The following is an 18480-nucleotide window of genomic DNA, read 5'->3' on the forward strand; positions in this document are numbered from 1 at the left end:
GGCACTAGTTTATTTTCATTTTATTTAAGCAAAATTATACTTTCAATCCCATTATATTCAGAACATCATAATGGAATAGAAAGAACTAGGACGTTTGAAAATGCAGGGTCAATTAACTGTGCACTAGAGGTTTCATTTCTACATCTCCTGTCCACACTCACTTCACTGAACTGCAGACTCTTTCACAGTGAATCACGAGGGTGAACTGAAAATTACTGAGGTTGTAGATCTCTAGTTTATTTCCCTGCAAATACCAAAGTATGTGAAAGGAAGTTGACAGGAGATCATAAGAAGAAAAAAGGTGGTCTCTACAATTAGAGTAGTCAAAAATCATTCAGCTATCCTTGATTCCAACTCTGTTTTATGGCTGAGCCTAGGGAAAGCCACCTAAGTTGAGCTCTTTAGAGTCAAAGGGAAGATTCCATTCTAGCCAAGTGAGAGCTGTGCTCTGAACAAAAAGAACTGTAAAATGCTGATTACTTTCAAAAACTATGTAAATATGTTTGAAACTGGGCAACATGAGTGATTTTTTTGCAATTGTCAAGCATTATTGTTAAAGTCTAAACTATAAAAAATAATTACTGTTGTCCAAGATAGGGGTCATATCCAGATAACATGCACGTGTCTGCAAACAATGGAATGGCCATTTGTTCAGGCAAACCAACCAAAAGATTTTCTTCCTCCTTTCTATTCTGCTACAGATTTCATACCAGAGGTACTGGGTAAAACCACAACAACCCTCATGTAGCCATGCACAGGGAATCAAGGGAGTCTGGTTTTGTACTGGTTAAATAAGTACCTTGAGTAGTGTTGTGTGTGCATTCCAATGAAACCTCAAAGTAAATCCAGGAATGTCACAGTCCTCTTTCAACTTACTGAGCAGTGAGGGAGCTGCAGCCCAGAATGGTTAATTACATAGAGACAGACCACAGAGAGGTAGGTTTTCTGGTGAACTACTTCAACAAAATGTACTGCTCAAAATTAGAGCCTTAACATAATCCAGTACCATTATATATCTATATCTGCAAATCTCTGTAGGTAGATTTTAATCCTGATTCAATTAATAGGTAGAATAGGTCTTAAGGAAATATCTTCTCTTTTGTTGCGAGTCTACTAGAGCATAGGGGGAGACTTGTAAGAGACAAATAAAAAAATAGCAAAGTATCTTCCTGTGATAAGATTCGATTAAAAATGCACTGTTTTGTCTGTCTGTATCATGACTAACTAGTAACTTTGCAGTGTTATCATTTAGCAAATAATGATTCAATAATCATCTGACATATGTGGAGCCATCTCACATCTGTAAAGTAATAATCATGTCTGTTTTTGCTGAAGGATTTACCAGTTTGTACATACAAAACAACTTGATTAATAAAGATTACAAAAAGCTCATGAACTGCTGAAGTACCTGTTCAGATTACTCAGGCACACTGCTATTGTTAACCTACCATCATACTGTCAAGGCTCCCTGCAGTGTTTCCATTGCTTCTTTTTTGCTGGTCAGGCTACTCAAGCTCCACAAAGACCTGCCATTGAAAACTCCTGCTACGGAGAGGAATACTGAATGGTTTTCTGTGGTTAACACCCCAAATGGCCAAAGGAATGGTCAAAGGAATGCCAGTGCTAGCAAAAAAAGACAGTATGGATATGTAGATGTGGACAGCAGTCATTAGATTAGCTCAGCTGTGTTGAAAAACCAGATTGTTTGCTGAGGCTGATGTTAAGATGGACAGCCCTAAAGAGACTGCTCTCCCTCGTCATGCAGCAGTGTGCTCCTGCTGCTTTCTGCACAGTTAATTTAGTGATCCAACAATACTGGGGTGAGATGGATCAAGTACTATTATGAACAAAGGGATTTGTTTTCAGCCAGGTCAGTGAGATGACTTTACTTCCTCAGTAAGGGTTAACACAAGGGAGCATTGCAGAATGCAGGGCCTGGATGAGAAACACCACATCCTAATGTTAGTACAATTCCAGAAAGACACCAAGAAAAAGGATAAACCTCTTAATTTCAGGCCTCTTAGTGGGGAAATCCCGAGATCAGATTCTGAGCAGAATGCACACTCATCGCGTTCCTTTCTAAGTGGGAAGGGGGGTAGATGAAAGGAAGCAGCTTAGCAAGAGTCACTGTGCAGAAGGCTGGTTTATTTTTTTCAACTACACATCCTAAAAGCTTACTGTAAACTCCAGCCTAGACACTTGTTATATTTAAGAGGAAGAAAGGCATACAGATTTGGTGTAGAATGAAACCGTATTTTATCCTCATGTAAGTTTTGAACCTTCCATGGGTTTCTGTAACATCCCTGAAATAACACTAAGAACAACAGACTAACACTGTTTTCCAAGATGAAACTCAAAGCAGTTCATACTTTTATCAGAAGGGGACTGAAACAATCTGACACACTAGTCAGTTTGTTTTGTGTCTGTGATTTTACAGTCCATGCATTGTAGGCCTCTCATCGACACTGGAATGCTTATTTGTATAGCAATATAAATCAATGATCTTAACTCTGTGCTAGAACTGCATGTTTTAAATTGTTTATGTAAAAATAAGGATTAGCAAAACCCAAATGGGAAGTTAATACTTGAAAACAGTAATCAACTTGAAATTCCAATACATTGCTGAAGAAACAATACAGCAATACTTTGGTACCCTCTGAAACACTGAAATACACAAATGTAAGAAAAATGGTTGCTAATGCAGCCGTTCAGGAATGCACAGTACTGAAACCGGTTCTCAAACACTCTTTTTTTTGTTAAGACTAAACTTTTATCAACTCTATGCACTTAAATCAAAATGCAGAAAGAAAGCTCAAATCTTAATTTCAATTTGTTAGAAAACTAGAGGCAAATCTATTTGAGCATTTACACAAACATCAAAACGAGACTGACTTTAGTGTATCCTCATGCAAACCCACATCCTTTCAGTTGTTGCCAAGATTTTAACATGTCAAAGGTCTCCTGGATCCTTGCCAATTTATTTTCAAGGACAAGCTTCAGTGCTAGCAGGGACAATACCACACCACACCAGCACATCTGCAACACCTCCAGCTTGTAACACTGGGCACCATGCTTTAGCTTTAGCCACACCTCCAGAACCGAGCAACACTGAGTCAGTTTCTGACACACAAGTGTTAATAGTAAAATTCTGCCCAAGCACAAACTGAATGTCAACACCTGCCTGGCTAAACAAAGGAGAAGGAAGAAATTACAAGTCCACAGAGCGCAGTTGCCTACAGGACCCTGACAACTTGGCAAGCACTCGGGTCAAGGCCCTATTCTCAGTCACCAGTCGCTCATTTATGTGTTTCAAAGATTGAATCTGCTTTATTTGTTGCAGCTTCTGCAGGAATCAAAGAAATAGGCATGAAAATGAGAAAAAAATCCCACATGTATATTAGATGAGCAGAACTGAAAAAAAAAACTTAGAAGAGACAGTCCTGTTTAAAGTAAATAAGCTGCTGTGAAAGGAAAGCATCAAACAAGTGGCACATTCTTGAAAAGCAATCTAAGTACCAGTAGTGATTAGTCACAGCTTTCCAAAACAGTTCAGGATGCATTAACAATGAGAGCTATTCCTGGAATTCTTCACTTAACATCCTAATTGCACAAACTGAATCTCCTATTCAAAACCCTGTACATAATAACACATTTAACATGTACTTTTAAACAACGGTGCAACAAACTATGGGAAGAATATTTAATCTTTAAATTAAAACTTTCACTTCTTACTTATTGAAAGCAAACTATGGAAAAAGCAACACATTTGTATTCTCTATTTTTATCAGAAGCCCAGCTTTCCTTAGAAGCTCACATCCTGTCTTCTACTCTCAGGCAGACAATTATTTTCCTCTATGATAGTTTGTTTTTTCTGTATTTCACTTCTGAAGACCCCTCAAGGAACCTCAGACCTTGAGTCCAGCCTTACAGCAATCTATCTTGGTCTGAATCCAAGGGAGCCAAAGGCATCACAGTTGCTCTTCTGCCTGTCAGCTTCAATTACTTCAACAGAACTTGGTGAATATATTTTAATAAAAAGTATTTGGAAGTTAATGCCATTTCCAAGCACCAGAGGGAGCTCAAAAATGAGCTTAAAAGGAAACTTATTAATCAGTACAACTTTGACAAATATCAAATGTGAAAATAATGGTATTTTCACATTCCACTTAAATTCTATGAGTTTTGTTGGCTATATCCAATGTTTATACAAAAGGACATAATAGAAAATAAATGCACCCAAATTCTCACCCTTCTTAATGATATCAGAGGGTTTAACATTGATAAAGACTGGTTAAAAATCCCAAACAAACAGAAATGTAATTTATTTTTAAAAGAATATTGCTTTTGAGATTTTTTCACTTTATACATAGGTGAAAAAAGCAGAAATCAATACGGTAAGTGTCACTCATTTGTCAACAGTTCAAATCTACCTACTGCATTTTGTTAAGTATAACCTGATTCACACTATACAAACAGAAGTTTTTCTTTCAACATTGTAACATACCATCTAATTTATGAAGAGCATGAGATTAAGATTGAAACAACACTTAATGCTTACATATCTATACAAGTATACGCTACCACTATTTAATAATAATATATTTTATCATAATGGATACTAGTGGATTTTAATAAAAGCAATTAGTAATGGATATTACTAATAGTAATTAGTAAATAAAACTTACAATCATCACATCAAAATTGTAGACTGCAATTCCATCTTGATTAGCTCAAGATATGTTTCACTCTAACCACCTCTGAATGTTTCCTGTTAGCCATGTTATAGAATCCTAGAACTCAGCACCTCCTTCGCAATCGTACATGTACACGTACAGCTGCTTATGCCAGCACCACAGCTTTGCTACAAGCTGTGTGACAGGAGTGACTCTGACATGCAGCTGTAACTTAGTTATTTTCTAGTGAAATTACAGAGACCAGTAACACTGCCAGACCATATGTCTCACTGACATAATAATACACTTTGTTACTAATAGTGTACTAATTTACTTACTTTCAGTTCCTCTTCCATTTCAGATATCCTTCTTTCTAGCGCTCTTCTTTCCTAAATCAGAAGATGTGTGTTAATGCTGAACAATACAATGTTTTAAAAATTACAGCTTGTAAATACTGTGGTAACAGTGAAATACTTCAAGTTTCAAAGATCATACAAACCAAAAGCATAGTGTGGACAGAAAACTTGTGATGGCAGTGATACTTAGAAATTTGGTCAACATGGAATTTTAATATCCAAAGAGGAAGAGATATAGAAATTTATATCAAGTCCTACAAAAAATACCCCTTCCTTTTCACTAATTTAGAAAGGTTTTAAGTATACAACTTGTTTGGATTTATTTTTCATGAGCCAGGCTTTTGTAAGACCTTAATATCCAAGAAATGCAGAAAATTATCAGAAACAAACAAGAATATTAAAAGATACAAGCACAAAAGCATAAGCTTTCCTAGACAAACAGAGGTAGCCGAAAGATCTGTCTCAGCTCAAAGGGAACTGTCCACGCTCCAAACTGCAACAGTTGATACAATTGACATTATAGGACCTAGCTCAGTACCAAAGAAATCTAGTTACATGAGATCAGCTGCTTCTAGACAATATGTTTCTTGAGTATTTTCTGCATTTCTCGTATACTTCAATTTTCCTTTTATTTCCCTTTTTACCTTGAAGCAGGACAAATGATCCTTTGTATATGAACTTGATTGCACTGATTATATAACCAAGCCAGCTTATGGAAAGTTAGCTTAGGGTTTTCTATACTACACTGCAGTCTGCAGTGCAGATATGTTTTTATATTGTTTAAACCTATTTTTCAACACATCTGATAGATGAGCAGCTAATGCAATAGACTTTGGGGTTTATAGCATGATTGCTTGCTTTCCTGTGTCAGACGATGCAGTGTATCTCATTTAAAAGCAGCTGCAGTTATCAGTACTCTACATTCAGATTTTTTTCCAGAGGGTGAGAGGCAAAAGCAACAGATTATTGCGAAGTGGACATATGCATCTGCATACAACGGTGTTATGCAAACAGCAAGCAGCATTGACTGAGGTGTGTAAAACTTTGGTTAGATCATACCGCCCAGTAGATACTGACTCTTGCCGGACACCTTTCAGATATAAATCATTTGAATTTAGTTTAATCACAGTGCAGTTATACCCCAACATTTTCCCATTACAGCAAACAACTTTAATTTTTATCAAAGTAATAAATATATTACTGCAGTTGTTACTACTTAATGTATTTAACTCCTTCAAAATAAGACTTTTTTAATGATGACTGTAATAAGCATAAGTACCAGTGAGTTAACGGGATGCAAGTAACTAACAAAAATCCCACACTGTCTTACAATACTTAGAATTTTATCTGTTACCTACTAGTTTTACAGAATAACACATATGATGTGCTCTTATATTAAGCAATATTCAACATTTTTTTCTATCGCCAAGAGATGAACGATCAAACAAATCTCAAAATTTCAAGTGTCCAGAAATTCTTAATCCTTTTGAAGCATTTGCTTAACTAGCCTGTTGAGCTTGTCTATTAGCAATAAAAACCAATTCAGTAAAATCTTTAACTGACTTTTTATACTTCACATTATACAAAAGAAACAAATAGACTGGTCTAGGAATAACAGTAGAACTGTTTTGTTCCTACTATTTGAAGCTATGTTCTTCTTTTTCTTGAACTGCTTACTCTTCTAGGAACTGTTTTGAGGGATGCCAATGAAATAATGCACTGCAGCTTCACTGAGAAGATTTGCCAGTATTATTTGATTTATTTCCTGGACTCAAAGAAAGTATTTTAAATCTATGAGGTCTAAAATTTTATGATATACTTCCTCAATTCTGTAAGGTTGTCAAGAAACATTTGTAACTCACAAAAAAAGAAAAAAATCTGATGTATACAGACATACACACACATGAAAAACCAAGCCCCCCAGAGCTATACAATTCTTAAGAAGTAAAACCAGATGTATATGCCGACATATATTTGTATATTCAATAATACATAGAAAAACACCTCTCCCCAATTCAAATTCCTGGCTGAAGAATTCTAAATTTGTGATAAAAATTGTTTAAAGGTACCTATATTTTTCTGATTTCTCACCCAGACTGAAACCTTTAAGTTTGGTTTTAAGTTTTATTACAACGTCATACAAGATTCAGCAAAGGGCTGTTAGCATACTTGGTGGAGTCACAGGTTGTTAAAGAAACCCTCATTTTTGCCCATGTACTGCTAGGACCTTGCACATGTGCTCTGATCTGTACCCCCATTCCCAGGGAAATAGCCCCTTTCTGGCAAACAGTTTTCAAATGAACAACATTCACAATGTATCCCCAAGTCACATCATGGAAACCCACTTCTGAAGGATGAATTTAAATAAAATTCAAAGCCAGTATTTTCTGGATTTTACTACTGTGCAAATCTAGGCTTAATACATATTCTCATTTTCTTCACTGAAAAGATAGGTTTCAGCTGGAAAATGCTGAAAACAGTCTGAAGATGCCTTCAGCTCTTTCTCTGCTGGCCTTTTATTTACAATTTTTCCTCACTACTTTTTCCCTCTCCTTTTCTCTATGTAATTTATATAAAAATCTTTAGGTTTATATTTTATTTCAGTGAAGTCACATACTTGGAGAAGTATACTTAGAAAAGCTCTACAATCTCTTTTAATTTTTGCATTTTTATTGTTACATTACACATTAAAAAGATGTCTTTAAAATTATTTTTAAATACTGAATTCAAAAGGCTTATTTCTAGAGATCAGCTATTGATGACTAGCAGCTGAGAATCTTACTTCAGTCATATTCAAAGGGAAGCTTCAGAATTAAACAACAAAAAATTACTATCATAAATATATTCCTCACTTAAATTCCTATCTGAAAAGAAGTGTGTAATTATAAACAAGATTCAGATGTGCAAATTTTGTTTAAACCCTGTTTCAGCCATACAGCACCTAAGTTACATATATACATCACTAAGTTAATTATTTTATCCACTAGATTTAATATGAATACATTTAGGGAAAATAACATTTCTGAAAGACATTTTGCTGTTGGACTGAATGTCTTAAAAAAAAGTGCAAGACTTTCTAAAAAAGCCAGTTGTCAGCCTGTTTTGGGAGAAAGCCAAGCAGTAATTTAACACTGAAATAACGTCTATCTATGCAGTACTCCGTGAATTACCTATGAACCCACACAGGAACCGATGCAGCTACATCCATTAAATAATTAAATGTCCACTTGTGTGGCCATGCTAGCAAGCAAGAAACCAATTATCTGCTGCTGAAACCTTTCTACTGATGAAATCACTGCCCACACTATGAAGCCAAAAAAAAAAATTAAAAAGAGAAATACGTGCTAAACAGCAGCAATAAAGTGCAGAGACTATTAAGATAAATATAATGAAACTTCAGGAAGTGCCTGAGAGTATTTCTACATCTCCATGTGCTTCTGTAAAATCTGTTTATATACGGCACAGTTTTTGTAACTAAAACTCGTTTTGTATAACTAAAACCTAAAATACTGGAAAATCAATACAAAAGGCTATGAATATGAAATTTACCAGGGATTACTAAATGTTTACCACATCACTTCTTACTGTCAAAGTCTAATTTTTTTTCCAGTTTGTCTCTAATGTGTCACTCCAGGATCAAGGGAGAAGAAAAGAACACATGGTGTTCAGAGTCACGAAGGAAGCCAAGACCACCACAAAATCAATGTTGTTTGCTTTACACTGCTGTGAAACTAAACTTTTACAGGGCTGAATTTTAATTAGCATGAAATTACAGCCTAAAATTATCATGTGTCCAACTTCTGAAATAATTCCTGTAGTCTATCGCACATATGAATTCACTGCATGACTTCTTTCCCATTCAATTTAGGATTGTCTCTGACTCTGACACCCCTCTTCCTGCACTGCTTACTCATTCTTCCACTTTCTTCCCCTACCCCATTATCATACTCCTCTGGAAAAAGCTACAGTGCAAGGAATATGGCAGATAAAGATAATTTTATATCATTAGCAGGTTTAAAGTCCCATGTCTGTGAGGCAGAAACAGCTATCTCATTACCAACAATAATTCGTGCCTCTGGAAAGCTCTGAGGAAATTAATTTCTCTGAATCTTGGAAATGTGTTAAAAGATGAGACACAATGAATCTGCTTAACCCTCTGGAATGCCAACATTGTTTTGGATGAGATGGAACAAGTGGCAGATCCTTGGAGGGCAGCAGAGTTCAGAAAATGGTTATCACGAATGAACAGGCAAACTAAAGGCAATTCTCAAGAGTAATTCTTATCTCACATTCATTGCCACTTTGAAACCTAAAATCCCCAAAGCCTCTAAAAAATGCAAATTATAAGAAAGGCTTCAGTTCCTACTAAAATATATCCAAACCAGGGATTGCAAAACAAGCTAAAACAAGGCTTGAAGTATTTAAAAGTTCTTTGGCAGAAACTCACCCTTTTCTCCATTTCTAAGAGTGATCTGTCAGCAAATCTTTCTTGTCTCTGAAACACAAAATTGATGAAGACATTGACATGTACTTTGACATAATACAGAACTGAGAAAAAAAACCAATTAGCCATCTTAGTATTCTGTCTGAAGTATGTAATCAAAAACATTTTAAAGGGTGCTCACGGAAGTAACTGAAATAAAGAATAAGCTGGATTTATCATGCAATTTTCTGTGACCATCCCTGTTATTTAATCACTACACAGCCTTTGGCTAACAGGAAAAAGACATTATTTCTATCTAAAAGCATTACAAAACAGGCATCTTACAAATGTTCTTCACTAACACTTGCAGGGTACGCGTGAAAGACAATTAAGTACAGGTAAATATGATCCGACAATATGAAACATTCTACGGCAAGAGTAGACAAATTTAGACAAATCTAACTCCAGTGTATGTATCTTGTAGAACTGTATGCAGCACAGTTATCTGACAGCAGTTATTGGTAACAGGAATGCAATATTTGCTCTTCATTTCCAAGATAAAACTATCTAACCAGCCAGGAAGAACTGGCAGGTTATGCCAATTTGCCAGCAGTCCCGACTGTCAGTTGGAATATAAGCTTAACAGTGTAGAAAGTGTTTACTCCTACCCTGCAAAAAAGCTGCATGCAGATACATGCTGGCAAGAACCACTACTACTTAAGCAGGCAGGAAGCAGTCTCACACATTTTGTTCACAGCTGAAGACCAGAATCCTGCACTCTTTAGAAAGAGAGAAATTCTCTATTCCCTTCTTTGGATAAAAAACAAAGTTGATGCCTAGTAAAGAGCAGCCCACAGCCTGGGGTGCTTCTGGTTTATTATCTACATTGTTGGTTAAGTACATGCTCTTTTTTGTTTTATACAAACCTGAGTGGTCTTCTCCAACTGTAGCTTAAGATCTGTAAGTTCCATGTTGGTGTCGTGTAACTGTGCTTTCAGTTTTTCATTTTCAGCTAGAATCTGTTCATAAAGCTAAGAGAAAATATTTGTTAAAAAAATCAGATAATAGTGAGATTAGCCAAAAAACTTCAAAAGTATGACTGAACCATATGTAAAATTAACAAATACATTAACAGTCTAAGAAGTAAAATAAAGATGTTTAAAATTAGGAAGAACAGTAAGGAACTGTTACTAAATATTTCTAGAAACAAACAGCTTTGTATATGGAGCCCACAACTTACCCTACACATAATTAAACAATCTTTTTTTCTTCAGACTCCACAGATTACCCCACCACAGTAAACTTTTCAACAAACTCCTCCTCTATTTTAAAACAAGATCTAAACATATTTTTACCTTATATGTATGTACGCTGGCAAACACATAATAAAGTCTTCACATATGCATACATCAGTTTTAATAATACTTTCTTATGATAAATACTATCATATGATTTTTTTAAAATCTGACTGTATCTTGGCTCCTCTGGATTTCTCCCTAGCCTTGAAAAGTACAAAAGCCAGAAGCTGTTTCATAATGTGTATTTTTCCCCACTGTAGTGGCTGCTATACTATATTTAGCTAAGTTACTTTAAGCAGCATTTCAGATGCAATGTGAGACTACTTTCACACAATTTAAGAAAAGCAGTAATGAAATCCTAGTTTTGCACCAAACTTATTGAATCAAATACCTTCTTAAAATCAGGGCTGTCATCTTTTTCTAGTCTACTGCAGTATGGTTTTCGATCTTCAAGATAACTCTGTGACCCTGATCGCCCCTGCGCTGAATCGTAACGATCACCTGCAGACATGCTGAGCGATCCCGTATCATACCTGTAAAAGAAGAGTTCTGATTTTTCTTTGTCTTTGCAGCTAAACTGAGACCCCTGACTGTATCAGATGTTTTAAGTTTGCTGCTACCCAGCTGAAAACAACCAAATGCAATTATGTATTTCTGTTAGACTATGGTCTTCCAATTTGATGCAAATTTCATTTTTACATTCTCCAGTACTTCAAGATTCTTGGCGAATATGTTTTCAAATTGCTCAGTCTGCAGAGTAATGCATGCAGAGAATATTTTACATGGTAATTAAATTATTTAATGCAAGCAAATATTTACATGTCTTAAAATATTTTAAAATTGGCTTCTTAATTCTTCTTTATTTATAAAGAACATTTTTTAATATTTTTAAAAGTGTATTAGTTTAATTGAAGTGTTTTAAAAAACACTAGATGAATGGCATAGATGAATTTTAAGTTTTGTTACAACAACAAGGATTTCACAACTATTTGTTGTGAATTCTAGTATTTCAACAGAAACAGCTGATGAAACAAATCTTTAGCAGTATTTATCCTAATAACTCAATAAAGCCCTGTATAAATAAAGAGTAATTTCACACTGTTCATTCTTCACTAGTCATGTATTAGAGCAGTTTTATTTAACAGATTTTCACCAGTCAGAACATAATAAAATTGGACAATTAAAGCTAATGATCTAAAAAGAAATTAATTTAAAAAATTATCAATATTTCAGCATTTACTTTTTAACAAATCTTAAGGAAATATACTTTTCAGAGGCTGCATTTTTCTTGAGGTTATGTCGAAAATTTTCTGTAGGATATTCTAAAAGAGAGGCAATAAGAACCTCTTGTTTGTAAAAGCTGGGTCCATGCTGAAAAATCTGTACAGCATAGTATTGTCTCCACTACGTTCTATGAAACACCCAGCCTGCCTTCAGTGCACTACAAATACAGAGTTCAACGTATTCCCCCACATGGAGTATTCCACCCACACACGGCAGGACTGAAGCTTCACAATCATACTTCATGCAAAACGCAAGTATCATCACAGCCTTTGAAAGCTTAATCCAACCATTGGATTAAAGCTGAATTAGTACACAAACAACTTAAAATGACAACATGGGGACAGAAAGTTTAACAATTCTAATTAATTTGTTTAAATTGCACATACCTTGAAAGGCTTTCACTCTGAGGTGGGGAGAGGTAAAAAGAGAGAAAAATAATGGATTGGTGAATAATTTAATTAAAATATATAACAATCTGTGAACAAATACAACTAATCAGGTCAAATGCACATGCTATCCACCAGTATGTATTATCTGAACTGTGTCAATTTTGTTACATCCGGAAAAGAAAACAAATATGTGCAAGAATGTATTTGACAAAATATGATTTACAAGGACATTAACATAACACTCTAAAAGTCTGGAGTGCCCTAAACAGTGGAGTTATTTCAGCACTTGGTGCATTTTGGGTTTGCTTTCTTGTTATCAAAGGCAGAACAGTGTTCCTCAAATTCACTGTTCCTTCTTTCTCTTCTTGAACATCAGCTACAATGTTTTGAAAAGAATGACTTCAGCTCAAAACAATATATTAAGATACAGGATCACTGTTTCAACATAGTGTGACTGGAAACAAGTTACTACACCAACAACATAAGGAAGTACTTATTAGACTTAATTACAGTAAATTTTGTCCCTGTGGATTCATCTGGAATGAACAAATTAATGAAAGTAATATAAAAAAATAACTCTCTTTAGTTGACAAGCAAAACGTAATTAAAAGTAATGACTTAAGAGTGAGGGAGTGTCTAAGTATAACATCAGTCATACAAGCCTTTTGCCCCTCTGAGTGGTCAATACAAATTCATAACTTTTTCCAATTATTATTCCAATCTTGAGTGAAGACATTTGAGTCAAGAAACTCTACTGACATATCACCACCTGGACATCCTCCAATGCTATTCACCTAGCAGTGGCTGAAGCCTTCCCCATAGGTGGTTTTCTAGGGGGCTGATGTGGTTTGCTTGGTTTCCTTCTATAGAAAGAAAGTGTATTTTTTCAATGTACATAGGTAAACAGCCACATTCTCCACAATACACTCAATTTCCCCTTTGACACCTTGAAGTGTATTTAGTGCACAGAGGATATCAAAGGTACATGCTATAGCCTAACCACTCCTAATAAAACATCACTATTTTCTGTCAAGAGCATGAATAATGCTGTGAATTAAGAGACTTTGTAGAAAACTGGACTAACTGTTCTGGTGTTTCACCATAAAATCATTTGCGTTGGAAAACACTTCCAAGATCACAGAGTCCAACCTTTGACTGAACACCACCATGACAACTGAACCATAACGCTGTCAGGTTTCTTCAATGCTTCCAGCGATGGTGACTCCACAGCCTCTCTGGGCAGCCTGTTCCAATGCTTAACTACCCTTTTCAGTGAGAAAATTCTTCCTGATGTCCAACCTGAACCTCCCTGGCTCAGTTTGAAGCCGTTTCCTTTTTGTCCAGTCCCTGTTACCAGGGAGAAGAGACCAAGCCCCACCTGGCTACAGCCTCCTTTCAGGGAGTTGGAGAGAGGTCTCTCTGGAGCCTCCTTTTCTCCAGGCTAAACAAACCCAGCTCCCTCAGCCACTCCTCACAGGACTTGTGCTCCAGACCCTTCCAGCCTCGTTGCCCTTCTCTGGGCATTCTCCAGCACCTCAATGTCCTTCTTGCAGTGAAGGGCTCAGAACCAGACACGGGACTCAAGGTGTGGCCTCACCAGTGCCAAGTACAGGGACACAATCCCTGCCCAGGTCCTGCTGGCCACACTACTGCTGATGCAGGCCAGGATGCCATTGGCCTTCTCGGCCACCTGGGCCCGTGCTGGCTGATGATCAGCCACTGGCACCAGCATTCCCAGCTGCTTTATCCCTTGGGCAGTTTCCAGCCACTCTGTCCCCAGCCTGTAGCGCTGCATGGGGTTGTTGGGACCCAAGTGTAGGAGCCAGTACTTGGCCTTATTGAACCTCATCCAGTTGGCCTTGGCCTGCTGATCCAGCCTGTTCAGACCCCTCTGCAGAGCCTTCCTGCCCTCCAGCAGATCAACACTCCTGCTGAACTTGGTGTTAACTGCAAACTGACTGAGGGTGTCCTAGATCCCCTCAGCCAGATCATAGGTGGAAGTATTGAACTGGACTGGCCCCAACACTGAACCCTGGAGACCTGCACTCACGATCAGGCACCAGCTGCATGGAATTCCATTCACCACCACTCTCTGGGCCTAGGCATACAGCAAAAAGTGCATCTGTCCAAGAACTCTTGGTCAGTCAATTCTACACTTCTCCACCATTCCAGCCTGTGGAAACCCAGGGCACTGGGAATGTTTCTCTGTCTGGTCTGGGGTGTCCTGACCCCCAGGGGAGCACTGACTTTGACCCTCATTCATGGAGAAAGTTTTCTAGACTTCAAGACAGACTAGAATCCACAAAAGTGTGAAATAGATTATAGAGAGCAGTTTAGGTGTATTACTTGGTAAGAAATTTAGGTTTTGGGATTTTTAGTATGTTGTTAATGGAAGCAATATGGAGGGCACAGGGTGTTGTCCTGGGTTTCTTCTTTATGCTGCTTCTTCTTCCTTCTTCATGGGTTTGGGTGGCATTTTGTAACTGGGCAGAAAAGTCTGCATTGTGGGCTCTTTGGGATCAGTTATTGGGTTAAAAAGGAAAATAATCTAGGTGTCAGTTCGTAATTGCATAGTTTAGTCATAAAAGACCTTGTAACAAGAGACTGTTAGCCATTTTGTGCCTTCTAATGAAAAGCTGCTGAACTCACAGTAATGAGACTGTTTTACTGATAAGAAATAATAAACACTTGAGTCCAAACACGAATTACTGTCTCAAGTCCCTTCAATCCAGACTCAGAAAAACTGATGACTGGTAATGCCACACCAGCCCAACACCTCACCCTTTTAATAATATTCATAATTTTGGGACTGATTTAGCACTATTTCACCATAATGTTACTAATTCTATCAAAAGCACCATACAGCATGTTCTACCAAAATTAAGGTCTGCAGAACAGAATATGAAGTAATTACAGAACTAAGGATAATGATATGTACCTCTAGAAGGGAAGGAAACAGGACTATGCAGTTACATTAATGTGGCATAGAAATAAAAAGACAGCAAATCAAAATGGCACAGAATGAGTCTCTTGACTAAAATATTTAACAGATGTGTAATGGAGGCTTTTACAACAAAAGAAAGAAATATCACTTGAGTTTTATTCCTAAGTAATGAACATGATTCTGTAGTGTACTACTCAAGGGTTTAGGTCAAAAGAAATACATTCTTCCTATAGCTCAGCTTATATAACTAATTCCCTTTTAACACCTCTTCATCCCACTGCCAAACAGCTTTCTGTTTTCAAGAACCTTTCCCACCAAATCAAGCCTATTATACAGTTTTCCACTAACTTTTTATCAAGACCACTAACACTCATTTAGGATAATACTGAAGAACATTACACACATAATACAAGAAATTACATACATCACGCTCTCCAACTTTCTCTGTTTCCTTAAATGAACTTTGCACATTATTTTTTAATTATAATAATGACAGCACTGGGTTTAATTTTCAAAGCTTTTAATTAGTCTGTGTAAGTAACTGGCCGTAATTTATCTGAAAATAACAATGTAGGTGAAATAAAGATTTTGCTGGGTAGAAACTGAATGCTTGCTCCAGTAACCTGCTGCATCATGTCCCTGATCTGTGTGTCAAAAATCGAATATACATTTTTGGGATGCTAATTCTACATAATCAGAATGGAAGTCAAAACGGTCAGTTATGGCTACTGTTGGTATGCAAATTCAACTGTAACAAAAATTTTACAACAAAATGTATCTCTTAAAAGTTAATGAACAAATTATCTTTCTTAAATTACCTGAGTTTCTTTCTTATTTGTTCCTTCTTCTGAATCAGATTGGTGATCCTGTTCATTTTCATCACTCTGGTGAAACAGGTAGGAGAGGAAAAAAAATTAAAACTGTTGAAAGCTTAGTAAGATTTTAATGCATTCTACACTTCGAATATGAAAATATAAGAGCAGCAGAATACTCCACAGAGAACATACAGGATATATGAAGAAAATTCTCAAACTGGTACATGTTTTCAGTACCAGAAGGAGATGAAACAATTTTGCATTTGACACATGAAAATCTGGCTTTTACATTACATATGGACCCCGTGACAAAGAAAAGGGAAAAGGAATAGTCTGAAACATCAACCGTAACCTTTATAATCTGACAGCAGTTGTTTAAGTTGCTAAGTTACTTGCAATATGCCAAATAAAGAGTCTCATTTTTACAGCTTTTGTAGGCATGAAATAGAAAAGATTTGTTCAATAATTCATTTCTTTTCCTTAGATTATGTTTAATTCCTATTAAGTTATGGTTACAACAGTGTTCTAGAATTCTGGTTAGCAGTATCAACTGAAAAAACTTAATTTTGATTTTGCTCCTGAAAGCATCAAACCAAAACCAAAGAATATTTAAATTTAGGAGCATAATTTTTTCTAGAACAGTGAGTTAGATATTGCATTGTTACATAAATACATGTTGTATTACTCTAAACAATTTTCTATTTTAAAAGTACACCATACACATTTCATTTTGCTTCAAGTGAAGCTAACTTACATCCTGAGTCCAAAAAGAAACTCCTGTAGATCGTCGTTTTTCTCTTGGTCTCCGTCTTTCCCTTATAGACTTAGGCTGTGACTTATCCTCTTCCTTTTCTTCTTCTTTTTTGCCCCCTTCTGTTAATAACAACTTTCTCATTCACTGAATTACGACAGAACCTAATTTTCTAAAATACTTATTCTCAGTCTTTAAAATACTCACAATAAATTCTTTTTACCTGAAATAAATTCACTGAAGAGCTTCTTACCACATACATGGTTTGCTGTAACACACACTCCCCAGAACACATAGCTCTAAAATACTGTAAATACTAATTTCACCTCAGTCACCTAAACAAAATGTCTTAATGTAACAGTAATAAAATTCAACTTGGATTTACAATTCAGTTTTCAAAACTGTCATGCAATAATTGAAACATCTGTATCAGCAGCTGTATAAAAGTACAAAAAAAGAGAAGGTAATCCTTTACCATTCTTCATCAAATAAGCTTTTTCTTTGCATACATCAAGGATGCAGCATTAAAAAAAACCCCAGCTTTTACAAATCCTTCCCAGAGGCCTCCTTTTCACCACAGTCCCCTCCATTTTTTGCTCTAAGGAAGAATAAACTGGAACCTCCTGGATTAAATTATTACTGTATTTTACATTTAATTTTAATGTAATAATTAATTTTAATTTAATAATTTAATTTTTAAATTATTACTGTATTATTACAGATATCCTTTTTCTTTAAAACAAATGCAATGGCAATTCAAAATAGATGTAAAAACTCAGGATTGTGTTTGCTACCCTGTGTGTTTACAAGCAACTTGTGCAAAAAACCCCATTAAATAAACCTGCCCAAACCAAAGTTCCTTGCTTATTATCGTGCAGTTTGTCCAGCCTGATGCTCTTTTACTAAAGAAACCACAGAATTGAGTCCAGATAGAAGAATCACTAATCATTAATAACTGTCATCACTAGTCTTCAGAGGTAAATAAACACTTTAGAGTGAAGCAAAAATTAAACAGGAAAGAAGGGAAATACATTTATGGTGAACATACACCTTTTGATAAAATAGGATTTTACCTCTGGGATTTCAGATGGTAGTGTATTTCTCCTCCAAAAGTCATAACTTGAAAAAAAATAGAACCTCTGGTAGCTAATATTTACCAAATGAAAACATTTTCCGTGGAAAAATCTAGGGTGAGTTTCCTAGAGTAAGCACGCATTACGAAAGAACCATAGTCCAAATTTCAGTTCATTTCAGGACAAAGGGAAAAGAATCAGAAAGCATATCCATGAAGCCTAGCACTAGTAACTTCCTCAGAAAACACCATCCTAGGGAACATGGCAATACTGCTACATAGTTCATGGAGATTTCATCAGTGGATCATTTTATCTGACCATCTGTAGAACAAAATTATCAATTTCAATCAGTAACCCTACTGGAGTTACTGATCAATAACTTGAATTAAAGTATTTCTCTCAAGTCAACAGTGGCAAGTCCAAGAACAGAAGATCACACTGTTAAAAGACTCCTCATCTGACAGGCAAAGAATC

The 18480-nt window shown here is 36.1% G+C and overlaps 1 protein-coding gene across 3 annotated transcripts in view; it reads right to left on the reverse strand.

Moving 5' to 3' along the window:
- The window catches only part of PPP1R12A (protein phosphatase 1 regulatory subunit 12A), a 113784-nt gene that overhangs the window by 3485 nt on the left and 91819 nt on the right, over window positions 1-18480 (reverse strand). The window contains exons 18-24 of one of the 3 annotated variants that reach the window (XM_038155388.1): window positions 16937-17055; window positions 16186-16251; window positions 12421-12437; window positions 11142-11283; window positions 10379-10483; window positions 9477-9524; window positions 5012-5062 (exon numbers count right to left, since the gene is read on the reverse strand). In XM_038155388.1, the coding sequence (XP_038011316.1) occupies window positions 5012-5062; window positions 9477-9524; window positions 10379-10483; window positions 11142-11283; window positions 12421-12437; window positions 16186-16251; window positions 16937-17055 (548 nt within the window). Of the gene's footprint in view, window positions 1-5011; window positions 5063-9476; window positions 9525-10378; window positions 10484-11141; window positions 11284-12420; window positions 12438-14878; window positions 16252-16936; window positions 17056-18480 lie in introns of those variants that run through there. The other 2 variants (XM_038155387.1, XM_038155386.1) reach the window with 2 other exon arrangements.

The sequence above is a fragment of the Motacilla alba genome, chromosome 1A, assembly GCF_015832195.1.
Source record: "Motacilla alba alba isolate MOTALB_02 chromosome 1A, Motacilla_alba_V1.0_pri, whole genome shotgun sequence".
Lineage (NCBI taxonomy): Eukaryota > Metazoa > Chordata > Aves > Passeriformes > Motacillidae > Motacilla > Motacilla alba.